The sequence below is a fragment of the Musca domestica genome, unplaced genomic scaffold, assembly GCF_030504385.1.
Source record: "Musca domestica strain aabys unplaced genomic scaffold, Musca_domestica.polishedcontigs.V.1.1 24, whole genome shotgun sequence".
Taxonomy (NCBI): Eukaryota; Metazoa; Arthropoda; class Insecta; order Diptera; family Muscidae; genus Musca; species Musca domestica.
Window position 1 is genome coordinate 3,604,871 of NW_026712272.1, and position 18,893 is coordinate 3,623,763.

The 18,893-nt window shown below is 33.3% G+C and overlaps 2 protein-coding genes across 6 annotated transcripts in view; one reads left to right on the forward strand and one right to left on the reverse strand.

Annotated features, from left to right (window-relative positions):
* Positions 1–3,803: 3,803 nt before the first annotated feature.
* The window catches only part of LOC101894711 (anoctamin-2), a 38,715-nt gene continuing 23,625 nt past the window's right edge, over positions 3,804–18,893 (reverse strand). For 4 of the 5 annotated variants that reach the window (XM_005184690.4, XM_005184689.4, XM_020037158.2 and 1 more), the window contains 3 exons: positions 18,738–18,843; positions 11,734–11,872; positions 10,740–11,635 (listed from right to left, as the gene is read on the reverse strand). In XM_005184690.4, the coding sequence (XP_005184747.1) occupies positions 11,457–11,635; positions 11,734–11,872; positions 18,738–18,843 (424 nt within the window). In that variant the 3' untranslated portion in view covers positions 10,740–11,456. Of the gene's footprint in view, positions 3,934–6,041; positions 6,115–10,739; positions 11,636–11,733; positions 11,873–18,737; positions 18,844–18,893 lie in introns of those variants that run through there. The other variant, XM_020037157.2, reaches the window with a different exon arrangement.
* On the forward strand, positions 15,340–18,744 carry LOC101894552 (uncharacterized). Its single transcript, XM_005184688.4, has 4 exons — positions 15,340–15,625; positions 15,693–15,814; positions 18,264–18,420; positions 18,483–18,744. Exons 1-4 carry the CDS (start codon positions 15,424–15,426, stop codon positions 18,611–18,613), a joined length of 612 nt encoding a protein of 203 aa, XP_005184745.1. The 5' UTR covers positions 15,340–15,423; the 3' UTR covers positions 18,614–18,744.

Consider the following 18,893-nt stretch of genomic DNA (forward strand, 5'->3'; position numbering starts at 1 on the left):
AAATACCGAATATCGGGAGTGACCGTTAAATGGTGGTTATACAAAATCGTGGACCTATACATACAATGTCTCGCCATCGGAGCTAGAACCCATTATGACCTACAAATACCAATTTTTCGACATGTCCGTGAAAAATATGGCGAAAATCGTCAAAATACCGAATATCGGGAGGTACCGTTTTAGGGCGGCTATACCAAAACGTGAAACGATATACCTCATTTTCAATACCAACCATCCTAGACACAATACTAATTGTTCTGCCCAGTTTTAAAGCCCTACGCCAAATAATGTGGGCTGTATCGTGATTTCATCAGACAGACAGACGGACATTGTAAAATCGACATAGAATTTTATGCTGATCATGAATATATATACTTTATGGCGTCTTCGACGAATATTTAGGGATGTTACCACAAAATGACAAAGTTAATATATATTCATGGTGGTGGGTATAACAATATCTATCATCCATTTTAGTACAGTTGGCTACAAAAGTGATCACCCGCTCCATCATATAAAAATTAGATATTATCATTTAGACCATTATTCACTCCGTTATTAAAATTAACACCTTCAATTAGCCGTTGTTATTCACTTTCTAAAATTTGTTTCAACATTAACAACAATATCTCTTTGGTTCCAATAAAAAAATAATTAAATCAACCAGACAAGGACAAATTGGAGGAAATATACATCTGATTCATTAATAATTTTTCAATTAGCAAAAATCTAAATTAAATTTGCACTTGCGTAATTCATTGGGAGGAAAGTTTCTATGGCCGAGACATGCTTATTTTAAGTGGAAACTTCAAGAGAATAAAACAAGATTATATAAGAAATGGGAATTATAATATAATTACCCTTCCAATAGATAATCAGCTTTATCTTTATCTGAATTGATAGTACGATCCATACAATTTGCCAAAATTGACCGAGAACACGCCGCAAATTGTCCATTCGCTTAGTCCAGTTGTGGCATACTATTTCCAACATTTCGACCAGTATCTCAACAAATGTTTCAATGCTTTCTTCAAATGCTCCAATTGAAGCAGGCTCGTCTGTATAGAATTGAGCATTAACATAGTCCCTCAAAAAATGATCTAAAAGCCTTGGCTCATAAAAAAATCGCTCGTTAATATTCGCAACATATTCATCAACATCCATTCTATTTGGGCTGATATTACACTTTTTAGGCACAATAAACGTAAAATCGATGAAGACTTATATGGGAGCTATATCCAAATCTGCACCGACCTTTATAAAATTTAGCTGAGGTATTTCTAGGCTGTATCTGATAGTTGGCACGAAATATCTTTGCTGTGAAGAGTTTTTTACGGGTGTGAGGGAATAAAATACAAAATCGGATGAAACATATATATGGGACCCATACCCATATATCTTAACCGATTTTCACCAAATTGGATACACTTTCTGCCAGACTAAATTCGTTCGAATGTGACAAAATCCATTAAATTCGGGCTTATATTAACCATTTGGTACACAATAAACTTGAAATCGAATGGAGAAATATATGGGAGCTATATCCAAATCTGAACCGATATCGATCAAATTTGGAAAAGGTATTTCTAAGCTGTATTTGATATATTTCTCCGAATATCGTTGTTTCGGAGTGCATATTAAGGCTGCGGAGTATAAATTTAAGAAATCGGATGAAGAATATATATGAGAGCTATAGCTATATTTGAACCGATTTCCACAAAATTTGACATAATTGTTTCTAGTCTCAATTTGGTTATATGTACCAAATTCCATCTTCGGGCGAAGATATGTATGGGAGCTATATCTAATTTTTGACCGATTACCGATCAAACAAATGTTTTGTGCAAAGTTTAATCTCGATCGGGCAATAAGTGCGACCTGTACTTTGTTTAAAAAAATACATGGACAGACGGAGGGACGGACATGCATAAATCGACTCAGAATGTGATTCTATGCAAATCATCAAAAGGAACTATGGGTCTAACTCGCTTGCTTCTCTTTGTTACAAACAAATGAATAAATACATAAAAACCTGACCACAGTGTGGTTTAGGCAATAAATACAGTAAAAAATAAGTGGAGTTTTGTCGGTGCGAAATTTTAATACCCTCCACCATTTGAAAGGAAGTTACAAAATGTACAAAATTAGGTCGACATATATCGATAATTTTCAAAATTTCGAGTATCAGGTGTTACGGTTATGCTATACGGGGACTTTAACATCCAATCATCTGCCAGAGAAGGTGGCGCCGTTTACGAACTACAAACACCATGTTTAAGATAATTCTGCTGAAAAATAAAGCTAAAATCGTCAAAATACCAAAGCGAATTTTTTTCGTCATGGCAGATTATACCCTCTGCGAACTCCACTTTCAAATTTAAAATAACTCTCGTAAAAAGTATGCCTAAAATCGTCAAAATACCGAATATAGGGAGGTTCAGTTAAATGGAAAATATACGAAGTTGTGGACCTGTATAGGCAATTTTCTGTCAAACTCTAAATATCAAATTTGAAACTATTCCGGTGAGAAGTATGACACAAATAATCCAAATACCGAATATCTGTAAGTACAGTTATATGGGGCCCTTACGAAAGCTTTGGGCTCTGCAGCCATACAGAGAAGATGGTGGCTATTACAAACTCAAAAACCAAGTTTCTGATATTTCTCTTAAAATATTTACCTAACAAATACCGAATATTGCGAGGTTCCGTTATATGGGGCTATACGAAGGCGTGGATCTGTTCAGAAAATTTCCTGTCATAGGATGTAGTATCCATTGCGAACTCCAAATACCAAATTTAAAATAATTCCGGTGAAAAATGCGACACATATCATAAAATTACCGAATATCTATAGGTACAGTTATATGGGGTCCATGCCGAAGCTTAGACCTATATATGTGCAGTTTCCTGATATTCCCTACATACTGGGAATACATATTCTCAATTTTCTAAACACCCAAAAACCTTAAATTGCGGTACAATTATTTGTTGCCGATACCAAAGCGTGGACCTATATAGCACATTTTCAATACCAAAAGTCGTCTAATTTATTTATTTATTTATTTATTATTTTTTTTTTTTTTTGGAAGTTGAAGGGATTTTCAGATGGATGGAGGACATCCCTAAATCGACATACAATTTTATACTGGTCAAGAATATATAAATGTAAAAACAAACACCGGATACTTAAAACCAAGGATAACCAGGCAGTCCTAATAACTGATGGAATGTAGATAATTCTGTTATAAACTAGCTCAAATGAAGTAACTGCTTAATAAACACTTACCTTTCAAATTCAAATTTTCAAATTAACCCACCGTTCTTCACATTATATACCAGTTGTCTCTGTCATAAAAGTATATTCCTAGAAGAACGATTAGACTTTTCATTGGATACTAATATTTATTCTTAAATAAAAGTCTTATAGAATATAAGTATAAGTATTATAGAAAACAATCCTCTTTTCATTGAAAAATTATTCTGTTTAAAATTGCTATAGGGGGTCTTCTTGAAAAGCCCAAACATCTCACTAAAGTAGACTAGAAGGTCCCTTCGTAGAAGATTAGAAGGGTGCCGTATGAAAGACTTAAAACCAAAACCCCCAAAAAATCAATAGGTCTTGTCATTCCATTGCTCTAACTATTAGCATGATCGTTAATGACTCTTCTCTACAAAAACCCAAAGTTCTCTCTAAGCAATATCCAAAAAAGCCATTTTTAGTTTCTGAAAAGTTTCAATTTTTATTTAAGAAAAGAAAACGTTAAAACTTAACATTATACCATTGACAATTTTTTTTTTTTTTTTTTTGTACTAAACATTACCAAAAACCACAATTTCCGTTGAAATCATTCAGTCTTCAATTTTGAGGTGGTGATAGTTTATTATTGTATTTACTCGTACAGTCATGCCTCGATGTAGCTAATACAATCCCTAGAAATTAAGAAGAATTGCTTTTAATAATTGTAAATTTCTCAGTTAGAGATCAAAACCAACTATGTGGCGTTATGAGAAGGCCAAAGGATCATCTTCAAGTTATTTTTACAGGGTGAGATAAAAAAGTGCAACAAAGTCAAACCGCATAATTTTTACATTTTTTTTTAAATTTTATTGAATGAAAACAAACAAGTAAAAAAGCAGTAAGTTCGGCCGGGCCGAACTTTGAATACCCTCCACCATTTGGAACAAATTAGAAAATTTTCAAAAAATAAAATCCGTTAAAAATTGTGTTAAAATCTTGAAAATGTGGGAAGGTGCCGACATATGGGAACCTATATACACAATTACTTTTCAGGGGTTAAAGTGCTCACAAAGAACTCCTTGTGTGGATTTTCAGATAATACCATAGGAAAATATGGCTAAAATCATCAAAATACCGAATATCGGGGGTGCCGTTATATGGGGGATATGCGATATCGTTAACCTATATAGAGAATTCTCTGTCAGGGGGTAAACTGCTCACAAAGAACCTCTTGGGTACAATTTCAGACAATTCCGTTGAAAATGTAACTAAAATCATAAAAATACCGAATATCGGGGGTACCGTTATATGGGGGGCTAACGATATCGTGTATATAGATAATTCTCTTCCAAGGGATAAAGTACTCACAATGAACTCCTCGTGTAGAATTTCAGGCGATTCCATTGAAAAATGTGGCTAAGATCATCAATATAACGAATATCGGGGGGTACCATTATATGGGGGCTATACGATATCGTGGACCTGTATAGATAATTCTCTTCCGAGGTATAAAGTACCCACAAGGTATTCCTTGTGTGGATTTTCAGACAATTCCGTTGAAAAATGTGGGTAAAATCATTAAAATACCGAATATCGGGGGGTACCGTTATATGGAGGCTATACGATATCGTGGACCTATATAGACAATTCTCTTTCAAGGGATAAAGTACCCACAAGGAACTCTTTGTGTGGATTATCAGACAATTCCGTTGAAAAATGTGGCTAAGATCATCAAAATACCGAATATCGGAGGGTACCATTATATGGGGGCTATACGATATCGTGGACCTATATAGACAATTCTCTTTCAAGGGATAAAGTACTCATAAGGAACTCTTTGTGTGGATTATCAGACAATTCCGTTGAAAAATATGTCTAAAATCATCAAAATACCAAATATCGGGGGGTACCGTTATATGGGGGCTATACGATATCGTGGACCTATATAAACAATTCTCTTTCAAGGGATAAAGTATTCATAAGGAACTTCTAGTGTGGATTTTCAGACCATTCCATTAGAAAATGTGGCTAAAATCATCAAAATACCGAATATCGGGGGGTACCGTTATATGGGGGCTATACAATAACGTGGACCGATATAGCCCATCTTCGAACTTGACCTGCCTGCAGACAAAAGAGGGATCTGTGCAAAATTTTAGCTTCCTATCTTAATTCGTTTAGACTGTAGCGTGATTACAACAGACTGACAGACGGACGGACATGGCTAAATCGTCTTAGAATTTTACGCTGATCAAGAATATATATACTTTGTTGGGTCTAAAATACTTTTTTTGGTGGAGGGTATAAAAATGTCGGAAATAGCATCAAATTTTAGAATATGTTTAGATTTGTTCGAATTGGTCACCTTTGGCACGAAGTATGACCTTCCACCGGCCAATGAAACCGTCACACGCTGCTCGAATGTTGCTCTGCGGTATTTTGACCCATTCCCGGCGAAGCGCTTGCTTGAGGTGATCGATATTTTGGTATTTTTTAGTGCCGAGTGTCTTAGAAATGACATCAGCCTGAAGTTGCTTGAAGTTTTTCATCTCACCCTGTATATAATGAAAACACTACCCATGTGAATTTCATACATATAAAAACCCTAAGGTCTTCCTATGTACGGAAGACATGGGGTTTCATTTTTGTGTAGATGATAATTTGCCCATTTTTTATTCAAAGACCATTAGATCTCCAAATGTGTATCGGAAAATAACGTCTTCATATTTAAATATGTAAACTTGATCTGTATGACACGGATTTATTTTATAAGTAGACACCTCTTCATCCATAACCTCACCTCGATTTCCACATCTGAGTCTCGCACTGGTTCCAGGCATTCAGTCTGTAAAATTTAGAATAAACATAGCCAACTGGTTTTTCTGTTATAAAACAATTTATTACAAAAGACACTGGACATAAATATTTTAAAAATTTAGGAACCAAACAAACAATAAAAACAAATAATATTTCTACAACACATTAGCATATCCTTAATTGTAAAAAAAAAAAATTAACTAGCGTTTATACAATGAGATTTTTTTTGGGTAAACTAAAGATCTTACACTGGTGGTCAATATTTCAATAACATTTACTTAGTTCTTTACATGTTTTATTTGTTTAAAAGTATTGCACAAATGTATTTTTGCAAATTTGAATAAATGAAATTTGGAAAGATGTTTCAAAACCATTTCTAAAACATACGAATACGTTTTTAACATTACTATGAGATGTTTCTTGGGGTACACAAATTAATATATTTATAACTTTCCAGAATTCGGTTATAACGAAGACACTTTGCTAGTTTTTGAATTTTGCCTTATTTCTCTTTTGAGACGAGCTTAAGGATCTGAAACTTGCAGTGAACAGTAAGCCAGAGAAACAATATAATATTTCGTTGTTATGAAATATGAAAATTTCAACTTATGGTATTTCAACCCCTGGAAGAGAATTGTCTATATAGGGTTATGATATCCTACATCCTCCATGTAACGGTACCCCCGATATTCAGTATTTTGATGATTTAATACACAATTTTAATGGCCGGATTTTTTTGCTGGAATTGTTTCAAATTTCGTATTTGAAGTTCCTAAGGCAATGTATATGCAGGACCACGCCTGTGTATCGCCCACATATAACGGTTTCCCTTTGAGCGGTATTTTCCGAAGGAATTTTTTGCAAAATTTTCGAGTGACTTCAAAATGGTGCTAAAAGTTCAGCCCGGACGAACTTAGCTGTTTTTTACTTGTTAGTACTCAAAATTGATAATTTGTTCAGTTTGACAAAATTTTTAATCAAAACTTTAAAACGTTGTACTAAATTTTTAAATTTAGAGGTTTTATATTTTTTATTTAAGTATTTTTCGAAGAGCATAATAGAAATATGTTTACCATTTGCAACAAACAATCTTCAAAATCTTTAATTTTCAAGTTTTTCACAAGGGATTTTAGTGAAGCCATTGTACAATGAACTCACATCCAATTTTTCTGTCCAAAACAATTTCAACGTCTCCATATGTAAACCCTAGAAGCCAAAAATGACCTCAGCTCTTTTCCTTCACCATTACTAAATTTGGTACTATTAAGTAATTTTAGTACAATTAAAGTTCACATTTGGGATTCCAGCTCTATCCCTGCACCGAATAGCCAATTTTGCACCACTTAGTACTTTTCGAACAATTATAGGACACATTCAATTCCAGATACTAACAGGGACTTCAATAACAAATTTCGAACAATTTTAGTAGACATTTTCGAAACTACCTCCATATGTCAATCCCAGTTACCAACAGAGACCTCAATATTAAATTTGAAAATTTATCCCTATACCCCAATACACAGCAAACTGAATAATCTGAAGCACAGAACGAAAATATTATAAGTTTACATTCATAAACTTAGCCATTAATGTTTCCGTTATAACCATATTTGGAACTGATATTTATAATAAAGTAACGCTATACAATTTTACATGTTAAATAAAATAATCATATTCTAATACATATCACATATTTAAAAAACACCAGTTTATGTATTATGTTAAATTAAATATTAAGGTGGACTTATTTGTCGTTTACATATTTTTGTCGATAATTCTACAGATAGCGAGCAATTGCCATTTAAAATACACATATATGTGCCTTGTAACTAAAATAAATATTCATGTATGTATAAATGGATATTTCACAGGGCAGAGATTAAGGAAGATTCACTGGGTCATTATTTTTTGTTACAGCTCAAAATAATAGAATTTGATATAAATCTAAACTACTCATATTATAGTGGTTTAGGTTTTAGTGTATATTTCAGTTTAAATTTTTAATTTTCTTCAAGGTTTGGACAAACGTGGATTTCTTTTAAAAATGTTGTTTTGAAACTTCAATCCATTTTTTAATATATTGCAATGATTAAGGTCAGAGGCAAGACTTTATTTACACCAACTTGGATTTCTTTTTAAATATTATTTTGAAAATTAAATCCTTTTTTTAATAGATTGCAATAATCGAGGCCAATGAAAATTTAATGTTTACAATAATGTTGATTCTTTACATATTCAAGATTTTAAAATTTTTCAATCAAATGTGAATTTTGTAAACAATATTTTTTTCAAATCTAACCCAACGTAGATGTTTGTAAAATATATCTCAAAAATGTTGTGTAAAGCTGCTTTTTTTAATTTAACTCAACGTAAATTTTCTAAAATTTGTTGAAAAATTTAAATTAAAAATTTAATCCATCGAGTTTTCTAAATTTTTTGTAAAAACTGAATTTAAAATGAATTTTTGTTTATTTTTTAATATTTAACAAAATGCGAATCTCTTCAATATTTTTTTAAAATTTAAATTTATAAATTTTTTTTTTGAATATGTCTTTTGCAATTGCATCGCAACGCTTTTTTTTAGATAAAGGGTGATTTTTTAGCCAATATCTTTTATTGGCAACACTGGTTGTTGTAACAGTTATACAAGTTGTGTTTGGGTTCTGCTAATCTGGTTCTAACTTCAGGCTCAAATCGACTGTAACCAGAGGTTTTCTGGAGTGAGTGTGAGGTAGGTTTCCCGGGCAATTGAAAAATCGCCCGTTTTGTGTTTTGTTTTGCTGTGAAACATCTTCTGTAACACTGTACAACACAAAACATAATTACGGGGGAAATCGATCAAAAAAGTCAACAGAGTTTTCATCGCAAAGTAACATAAATAGAAGGAGCAAGTTCCCCCTCTTCTACATTTTTTTAAATTTTTGGACTAAGATTCCTTGGAATCCTTATATGTTAGGTACATGGGGTCTTCGGTAATATTGCAGATAAAAATACGAGGAATATTTTGGTTAAAAATTGTAACCCTCATTAGAGCCAGCAAAGGTGTAATTTTTTCAAAATGTGGCTGAAAATTCCATTTTAACGGGACAGTAGGAAATCAAAATATTATACAATGTTATTCGTCATAAAATTCTACTAAGGGTCCTGAAAGACATCAAGTGTCTAAATTTTTAAATTCACATATATATGAAAAAAAAAACATATCTTAAAACCGTACTTTGTGCGAGTTTGTGTAAAAATCTCTAACAAAATATCAATTTAGAAGAATGACGTCAGAGACAAAAATATTCTTCATCAAATATTGTTATAAGTCACCGAAGAAAAGAGATCTATATTTCCATTGTATATCAAAAAAAATATTTGCATCATTGTTCCTATACAAAATTCTGAAAATATTCCCTAATTTTTTGATGGGACTTTTTTCTAGTTGACGCCTGGAAGTAACATAAAATTTCGTTTAAGGCTAAAGGTGTCAAAGGAAGGAATATTCTACACAAAATTGCACTATGAATCTCAGAATTAATCGTATATCTAGGTACAATAGTTTCTATGAAAATTACATTCGCAATGTTCCCAAAAGAAATACGAAAATATTCCCTAATTTTTTTTTTTATCAATTTTTCCTCCGACTTTTTTCGAGTTCACGCCAGAAAGTAACATAAAATTTCATTTTAGGCTAAAGGTATCAGAAGAAAAAATCTTCTACATAAAATTCCACAATTAATCTCAAAATAAATCATATGTCTAAATACAATAGTTTTTATGGAAGTTACATTCAAAATTGATGTTCTAAAAGTGACAATTTTGTGTTTTCTTTTTTTTTAACGCGTAACAAATCCAAGTCAAAATCTTCCTTTACAGTTTATTTTTTGGGGAAAGTGTCCGAGTAAGAATTATTCTAGATCAAATTTCATTGTGAGTCTCTAAACAAAAGAAAACCATGAATCGTCTTACAAAGGAACAAATCATTGAATAATATTAGAACGTTCATTACACGCTCATTGCGTTGAGCGGCGAAGTTCATTTTTGGACCAATGGGTACAAATTGTCGATTTTGCAATGAATATCAGCCAGAAGTATTTCAAGAGCCTCGAATGCATCCAGAAAAGGTCAGTTTGGTGCGGTTTACATTGAACCATACACATTGAAAAGATGCAACTTAGCATAACTGCAAATGGTGAGCACTACCGGAAGATGATTTCCAATTTTTCCTTTTTTTTTAATCAAAATGCAAGGGGTTGACTGGCATGACATATGGATTCAACATGACAGTCCCACATAGTCTATAGACTTATTGAGAGGAGAGTTCGGTGAAAAGGTTTCAATTTCTATACCAGTCAATTGGCAGCCTAGAACGTGCGATTTAAGGCCAATTGTCTATTTCTATAGGGCAATGTTAAATTTAATGCCCACTTCAATTGAAGCCTTGGAAGAAACCTTTAAAGCATTTATCGAGAGATACCGGCCGAAATGTTCAAAAGAGTATGCCAAAATTGGACTCAGCGAATGGACCATTAGAAGCGCAGTCGCGACCACCACTTGCATGAAATAATCTTCAAATATTAATCGGACCATACCATATTTAGACCATACTTTCAGTTCAAATAAAGATTTCAAAAATTTTTGAATGTTATGAGTGTATTTGTTTTCTTTTTTGAAAAACCCCTATAGATCTTAAAAATCACCCTTATTTTAAAAACTCTACGTTGGAGGAATTTGTTCAAAAATCTATTAAATATTTTAAAGATATTCACATTGGTTTGAATTCTCAAATAATATTTAAAAAATCCACCAACAATTTTTTTTATGCACACTCTCGACGGGGTCAAATTTAAAAATTAAAAAAAAAAGAATTAAATATACCTAGAAGTAATCTTTTAAATATTTAAAACAAACATTAATTTGTTAAAAAAAAAATCCATCTTTGAATTGGATCCTCTGGGTTTCTTAATTTGTTAACGTTATCTCCTTTTAAAAATCTCTCCTTTTGTCATGGCTCATTTGGGAAATACAGATTTATTGGTCCGAATTGTTTTAATTGGTCCGATTTATTTTCAAATTCAACATTAAATACAATAATTTTCCCTACACATAAACAAAAAAAAGAACAAAAGCACTTTGCAATAAAAACCTAACTAAAGACTACTCCATGAATAACATGGAAGAACAGTGTTTACAAGAGCCCTAATCTTCACACAAAATTTGGAAAGCTAGAAGAAAATAGTTTTTTTTTTTTTTGAAAGGACTTTCAATTTCTCCAAGCTTAGGGCTTGAAAACTTTTTAACTTAATCTAATTTTTTTTTTGTGGCGAAATAAATAGTTGATTTCATTTCAGGTCAAGTCTTTTCAGTTGTTTGTGAATTTCTTAATTCTATTCCTAAACGGCATTCCGCATCTCTAAACTTCATTACCCCTAATACCCGTTTCGGTGCTACTACCATGTATTATCAAATCCATTTGTGACTGGGATAAATCACTGCACAGCAGTTGTTCAATGCGTATGAAACGATCATTGGGATCGGGAGTATTCGATTCGGAATCGGGCAAGCGTATCGATTGACTACCTTTGGCACGTTCTAAATGAAATGAAAATATGGAAAATATGATTAGCAAAATACAATTTAGCAGAAATTATTAAATCAAATGAAATGACATTGGCCATTTTTTAGCTCACCGGTTCTGGCTCTACGGGTCTCCTGTTCAATAATTATTTCATTGGTTATATAGGCCTCACGTCGTATTTGATCCCGCAATCCAACGCTCATGTCTGGTATGCACCAACGTACAATAATCATAACCAAGGCAACGAAATTCTGAAATGAATTAAAAGAAGAAGAAGAAGAAGGGTGAATTGTTGTTAAATTGAATTTTATAACAATGGAGTTATTGGGGTTAAGATATTTGTCAGCAGCAATAATTTCAATGTTATTTCATATTTCTTGAGATATTTGTCAGCATCGACAACCTACTTCACCTTTTCACAGAACATGAAACAGGAAGCCTTAGAAGTTCCCATTAAAGGGGAAGGTATGCCATGGAGCACACTATTATGTTTATTATACCCTCAGCCATATGGCTAGAGAGGGTATATATCATTTGATATGGTTAAAAGTTGTCTCATCGAAGTAGCAGTTTTAGGCCATAGGTCTCTTTGGACCAAATCCGTTTCAGGACATTTGGAGTCGATCTAGCCAAGTCCGTCCGACGTATCTGCCTGACTGGCAGATAACTCTCGAAGGGAATATCCGATTTGGTCCAAACTTGGTACATCGTAATTTTATTGTCAAACTTAGATCGAGTTCGGAGAAGGGCAATATCGATCCACTCCTTCTGGTACCTCCCCACAAAAGCTTGACATTTTCAAAATACAATACACAGAAAGATAAAGGTTAATAGATTTTGCTGCAACTTTGCAAATCCTAATCCTAATATTTGCATCAGTGCTAAGTCAGGTGTGAAAATAGACAATATCAATCTACTCCTTCTATACGAAGGCGTGGACACGCACGGCCATTTTTTGTCATAGGCTGTAGAATCCATTACGAACTTCAAATAGCAAATTTGAAAGATTTCCAATGAATATTGTCGCTAAAATCATAAAAATACCGAATATATTGAGGTACTATTATATGGGGCTATACGAAGACATAGACCTGCAAAGACAATTTTCTGTCTTAAGCTGTAATATCCATATCCGAACTTCAAATAGCATTTGAAACGATTCCAGTGAATAATGTAGCTAAAATGATAAAAATACCGAATTTAGGGAGATACCATTATATGGGTGCTATACGAAGACGTAGACCTGCAAAGACATTTTTCTGTCTTAGGTTGTAGTATCCATTTCGAACTCCAAATACCAAATTTGAAACAATTCCGGTGAATAATGTCGCTAAAATCATCAAAATACCGAATATATGGATGTACTATTATATAGGGGCTATACGAAGACGTATACCTGCAAAGACAATTTTCTGTCATAAGCTGTAATATCCATTACGAACTTCAAATAGCAAATTTGAAACGATTCCAGTGAATAATGTCGCTAAAATCATCAAAATACCGAATATCGGGAGTTGCCGTTATATGGGGGCTATACGAAGACATGGACCCGCACGGACAATTTTCTGTCATAGGTTGTAGTATCCATTACGAACTTAAAATACCAAGCTTGGAACAATTCCGGTGAATAATGTCGCTAAAATCATCAAAATGCCGAATATCGGGAGGTGTCGTTATATGGGGGCTATATGAAGACGTGGACCTGCGCAGACAATTTCCTGTCTTAGGCTGTAGTATCCATTACGAACTCGAAATACCAAATTTGAAACAAATCCAGTGAATAATACCGAATATAGGGAGGTGCCGTTATATGGGGGCTATACGAAGACGTAGACCTACAAAGACAATTTTCTATCATAGGCTGTAATACCTATAACGAACTTCGAATACCAAATTTGAAACAATTCCGGTGAATAATGTCGCTGAAATCACCAAAATACCGAAAATAGGGAGGTACCATTATATGGGGGCTATACCAAAACGTGTACCTACATGGCCCATTTTCAATGCCAAAAGTCCTGCAGACATAGTATACATTTGAGGAAAATTTTTTCAACCTACTTCATTTCGTTCGGAAGCTAGAGTGATTTCCACAGACGGACGGACATCGCTTAATCGACATAGAATTATATGCCGACATAGAATTTTTATGCTGAACTTCAGTGTCTGAGAAGAAATTTTTCTAAAGAAAAATCCCAACCTCAACTCGTGAAGAAAAATCTCATCCCCAGTTCCTAAGGAGAAATTTTTCTGAAGGTAAATCCATCCTAATTTCCGGAGAATTTTTTCTGAAGAAAAATCCATCCTTTATTTCCTGAGGATAAGTTATTTAACGCTTCCATGTCCTCAAGAGTCTCTATAAAGACTCACAGGTCCTTCCTTTAAAATTATCTTAATTGCCACAGTATCTAGGACGGAGTCCGGACTCGCCAAGGATCTGTAAAAAAATCTAAACCGCGAGACCCTCCATAAAAATGTCACTATAGCTCCGATTATAATTGAAAAATAATTTAAATCAGTAGCGTAGGTACTCCTTTAAAAATGCTTTGGCTGTTCTTGAAACGACTACTTTCACAGCATTGGAACTTTAAAGTTTGTCCTTAATTTAATATTGTCCTTAAAAATAGCTCTGATAGTCATTGAAAAACATCATTTAAATTCCACGGATATTTTGTGGGGTCTAAAATGTATATTTCGTATATTTCGGTGTTACAAACGGAGTGCGGTTGGTATAAAAATAATTTAAAAATAAAATATTTTTAAAAATTAAGAAATATATTTCCGAGTGTTCTTAAAAAATAGAAAATATATATTTTTAGGAATTAATAACGACTTGAAAATATATTATAAAAAATATTTTAAAAAATATATATAAAGTCCTATAAACCACTTAGAAATATTTTTTTTTTAAACAAACTAAAATCACAATAAATTACAGGTTTAAAAAATTAAAAAAAAAATAAAAATTATTGATAGCTCTCAGAAGCCATATGATCAAATCAATGTCATTCCATAAAAAAAAATCCTAATCTATATTCTCACAATATGCCACACAGATGTGCCACAATTCGATTCCATCTTGTCCATGTCTTCAGTTTTCATTTTTTTTATTCAATTTTTTTCCACAGACCTCAATCTTTAGCGGCCTCTGGAGGATTAAGGTCACATCGAAAGCCCAACAAAATGCGGTCAATTAAAGTGTGAAGACAAGCCATACGCTAATGGGCGATATGAGTAGCCAAGAAAAGTGAAATGTAAATCCAACTGAAGGCAACAAGTCGAACACTTTCATTCTCTCATTTTATGTCAGAGATCAATGAACCAAACATTGAATGTCCACCGGCCGGCCATCCGTTTAGTTGGCCCATCCAAGACTATAGCATAGAACAACAAAAGGTCTTATTGCAATTGCTGCAATGCTGCTGTTTTTAGATGTAACAACGGCAACAACAACATTCATACACACGAAGGTCTAAATATTTACGATACACTAAACGCCAGACCACCATTCCACACTTCAGCAGTGCCTGCCCAGAAAAGGGGGGAAAATGTCATTTGGCCAAAGTTTTAGAATAGCCCAGCGCAGCACAGCACAGACAAGAGCATACCAATCAATGAATATGATTTTAGTAGCTCTAAGAACGTCATCGGAAAAACATCCTCAACAGAAATACGACGGGCAGGAAAAAAATACAAAAAAAAAAATAATAACTTCCTTTCTTTTGTGAAATTCTCCAAAACAAAAACAGATTTCTTAATTGTGTTAATTTATTGACAAGTCATTACAAACAACGCCAAGAAAATGAAACGTTTTTCTTGTTGTTTTAGTCTTCGCACGATCGGTTTTAGTATAGCCTCCTTAGACATACTCGTCTCACTGACCATATTGGGCCTATGCAGTTATTATCTCTACACAGACTATTTCAATTTGACCAACTGGGGCATTTCCTCACACGATAATGTCCGAATTGTGGATCCGCTGAGTAATATGTTGTCATCTGTTGGTAAGAAGGAAACTGACTTGGGTCCTAAGGACTTCTTTATTTAGTTATTGTTTATTTTGCTTTTCAGTCAATTATGTCCTGCTGCATAATTTTCCGGATGCCTTCTATGTGGTTATGGCCATTGTTTTGTGGATAAAATCCTTGATTAACTTTATATTGGCGATTTTGTTAATCGATGGTATTAGAAAGGTAGGTGGATATTTATAAGGGGGTCTTCAAAACTAAACAAAATACCGAAAATCCAACAAATATACCAGAAATACTTCCCCACTTCCTGAGAAATCCTCCCTCACTCCTGTGGAAATTATTGGGGAGAAACTTTTCTAAGGAAAAATTCATCCTCAGTTACTGAGAAGAAATGTTTCTACGGAAAAATCCATCCTCAGTTCCTGAGGCGAAATTTTGCTACAGAAAAATTCTAACACCAGTTCCTAGGTCGAATTTTCGCTGACATTTTTCAAAAAAAAAATCTTTATTCCAAGCTCCTGAACAGAATTTTTTCTAAAGAAAAAACAAAAACCTCAGTTTCTGAGGAGAAATTTTTCTGAGGTTGGAAAGTAATTTTTCTGAAGAAAAATCCATTTTCGGTTCCTGAGAAGAAATTTTTCTGAAGAAAAATCCCAACCACAGTTCCTGAGGCTGACATTTTTCTATAGAATAATCCATCCTGAGGAGAAATTTTTCTAACGAAAAATCCATTCTCAGCTGCTGAGGAGAAATTTTGCTCAAAAAAAAATCTCAACCTCAGTTTCCAAGGAGAAATTTTTCTGAAGAAAAATCTATCCTCGTCTGCTGAGGAGCAATTTTTCCCAACCTCAGTTCCTCAGAAAAATCCTCAACATCTGAAGATGTGAAGAAAAATCCTTCCTCGGTTACTAAGGAGAAGTTTTATAACACTACCATGTTCTCAAGAGTCTCTATAAAGACTCTCAGGTCCATCAATGCTCCTTTAAAATCATCTGAACTGCCACAGTATCTATAAAGAAGTCCTGAAACACAAAATATCTATACAAAATTTTAATATTATATAATATATAAATATATAAACCACAGGTCCTCAGTTTCTGAGGAGAAATTTTTCTTAAGAGAAATCCATCCACAACTGCTGAGGATAATTTTTTCTGTAGAACGGGACTTTTTTCTGAAGATTCAATTCATCCTCAGTTCCTGGGGAGAAATGATTTAGAAAAATCCATCTTCAGTTCCTGAGAAGGAATGTTTTTGAAGAAAAATCCATCCTCAGTTCCTCAGGAGAAATTTTTCCGAACAAAAATCAATCCTCAGTTCCTGAGGAGAAATTTTTCTGAACAAAAATCCATCTTCAGTTCCTGAGGAGAAATTTTTCTAAAAAAAAAATCCATCCAATTGTGTAAAGAAAAGTACATCATCAGCTGCTGAATAGAAAATTGTCAACTGAAAAATTCATTCTCAGTTTCTGAGGAAAAAAATGACTATAGAAAAATGCATCCTCAGCCTCTGAGAAAAAAATTGTCTAAAGAAAAATCCATCCTCAGCTGCTGAGGAAAAAATTGTCCAAAGGAAAATCCATCCTCAGTTCCTGATGTCACATTGTTCTGAAGAAAAATCCATGCTCGGTTCCTAAAGAGAAGTTTTAACACTTCCATGTCCTTAAAAGTCTCTTTAAAGACTTACAGGTCCATCAATGCTCCCTGAAACTCATCTGAACTGCCACATTATCTATAAAGTAGTCCTGACTCGCTAAGGATCTATAAAAAAGGATTCTAAGCCGCCAGTTCCTCCATAAAAATTTATAATTGAAAAATACTTTAAGTGTTTAATTCCGTAGCATAGGTACTCCTTTCCTCTGGCAGTTCTTGAAAATACTACTTTTACGGCATTGTTACTTTAAAGTTTCCATGATAATAGCTGAGTTTGTCCTAAATTTAATATTCTCTTATAGTTCTTAAAATCAGCTGTGATAGTCCTTGAAGAATATTTTTCAAAATTATCGATAATAGCTCTGCAAGTCCTTGAAAAAACATTATTTAAAAGCTATTTTTAATATTTTAATATTTAATATTTTTTTAAGCCTGGAGGTCTTCTATGAGATATGGAAGACTTAGAGGTCTTCTATGCGATATGGAAGACCTAGAGGTCTTCTATGCGATTAGAAGGATCTACAGATCTTCTGTGAGAATATCTACAGATCTTCTATGAGGAGATCTAGAAATCTTCTGTGAGAAAATCTACAGACCTTCAATGAGCTGATCTACAGATCTTCTATGAGCTGATCTCCAGATCTTCTATGAGCTGATCTCCAGACCTTCTTCAATGAGAAGAGACCTTTTAGCCTCGACAATAGCTCTTGTAGATCTTTGTCAGCAATTCCACCATAATAGCTAAGAAAGTCTTTGAAAAAACATCCTCGATAATTACTCTGTTAATTCTTGAAAAGATATCCTTAAAAGTTTCACGGCAATATCACAGAAAGTCCTTGAAATATATTCTTCAAAAAATCTCCGATAATAACTCTGATAGTCCTTGAAAAATATTCTTTGAAATCCTCAATAATAGCTCTGGAAGCCTTTAAAAAAATATTGTTAACTGTACGGAAATTATTTATCAAACCTCAGATTTGTTAACATTTTAAGTCTCCCATTTAATTTTTTCTTTGCAGAAGCGTACCATTTGCATTGCACCCTGGCTCATAAATACCGTTATATCGATAGTGGTCGAAATCACCACTTACATATTAATGGAAATCAAATTCAATGAAGTTGATGCGGCCACAGATAAACGTATTGTGCGTAGCATAATATTTGGCATATTTATAAGTGAGTATTGGAAAAAAAAAATTAAATCCATTCCGAATTTCGTATAATACTTTTCTTTTCAGTGTTCAATGTCCTGTTTACGTTTGCCATTTATTGGCTGTGTAAATTCCTCAAAATTCAACAACAAGAGAATCAAGTTTTGCAAGAAAGTATTGTGGATGCCACTGGAATGTTTCAACATGTCAAAGTTTAAAATAGAAAATTGATAATAATTTTTTTGCAGAGAAATTTCGCATATAAATTCAAAACAACTGTTAAATTTAAGATTTAAATGTTAGTCCGCTGTAATAATTATTTTTTTCACATGGTCTACTTACCTCAAAAACAACAACAAAACACAAACGACAGGCTAATACTAAATAGAATATATTACTGAAATGATATCTTTTCTCTGAGGTAGGTGGTTCACGAAAATCTGCATATCTGTTTTTTCCAAAAATAAATAAATAAAAAGAAATGAGAAAAATAAATAA

Coding starts and splice junctions, on each gene's coding strand:
- LOC101894552 (XM_005184688.4), top strand. CDS start 15,424: ATGAAACGTTTTTCTTGTTGTTTTAGTCTTCGCACGATCGGTTTTAGT. Junction 15,815..18,263: donor TAATCGATGGTATTAGAAAG/GTAGGTGGATAT, acceptor TTTTCTTTGCAG/AAGCGTACCATTTGCATTGC. Junction 18,421..18,482: donor AATATTTGGCATATTTATAA/GTGAGTATTGGA, acceptor TTTTCTTTTCAG/TGTTCAATGTCCTGTTTACG.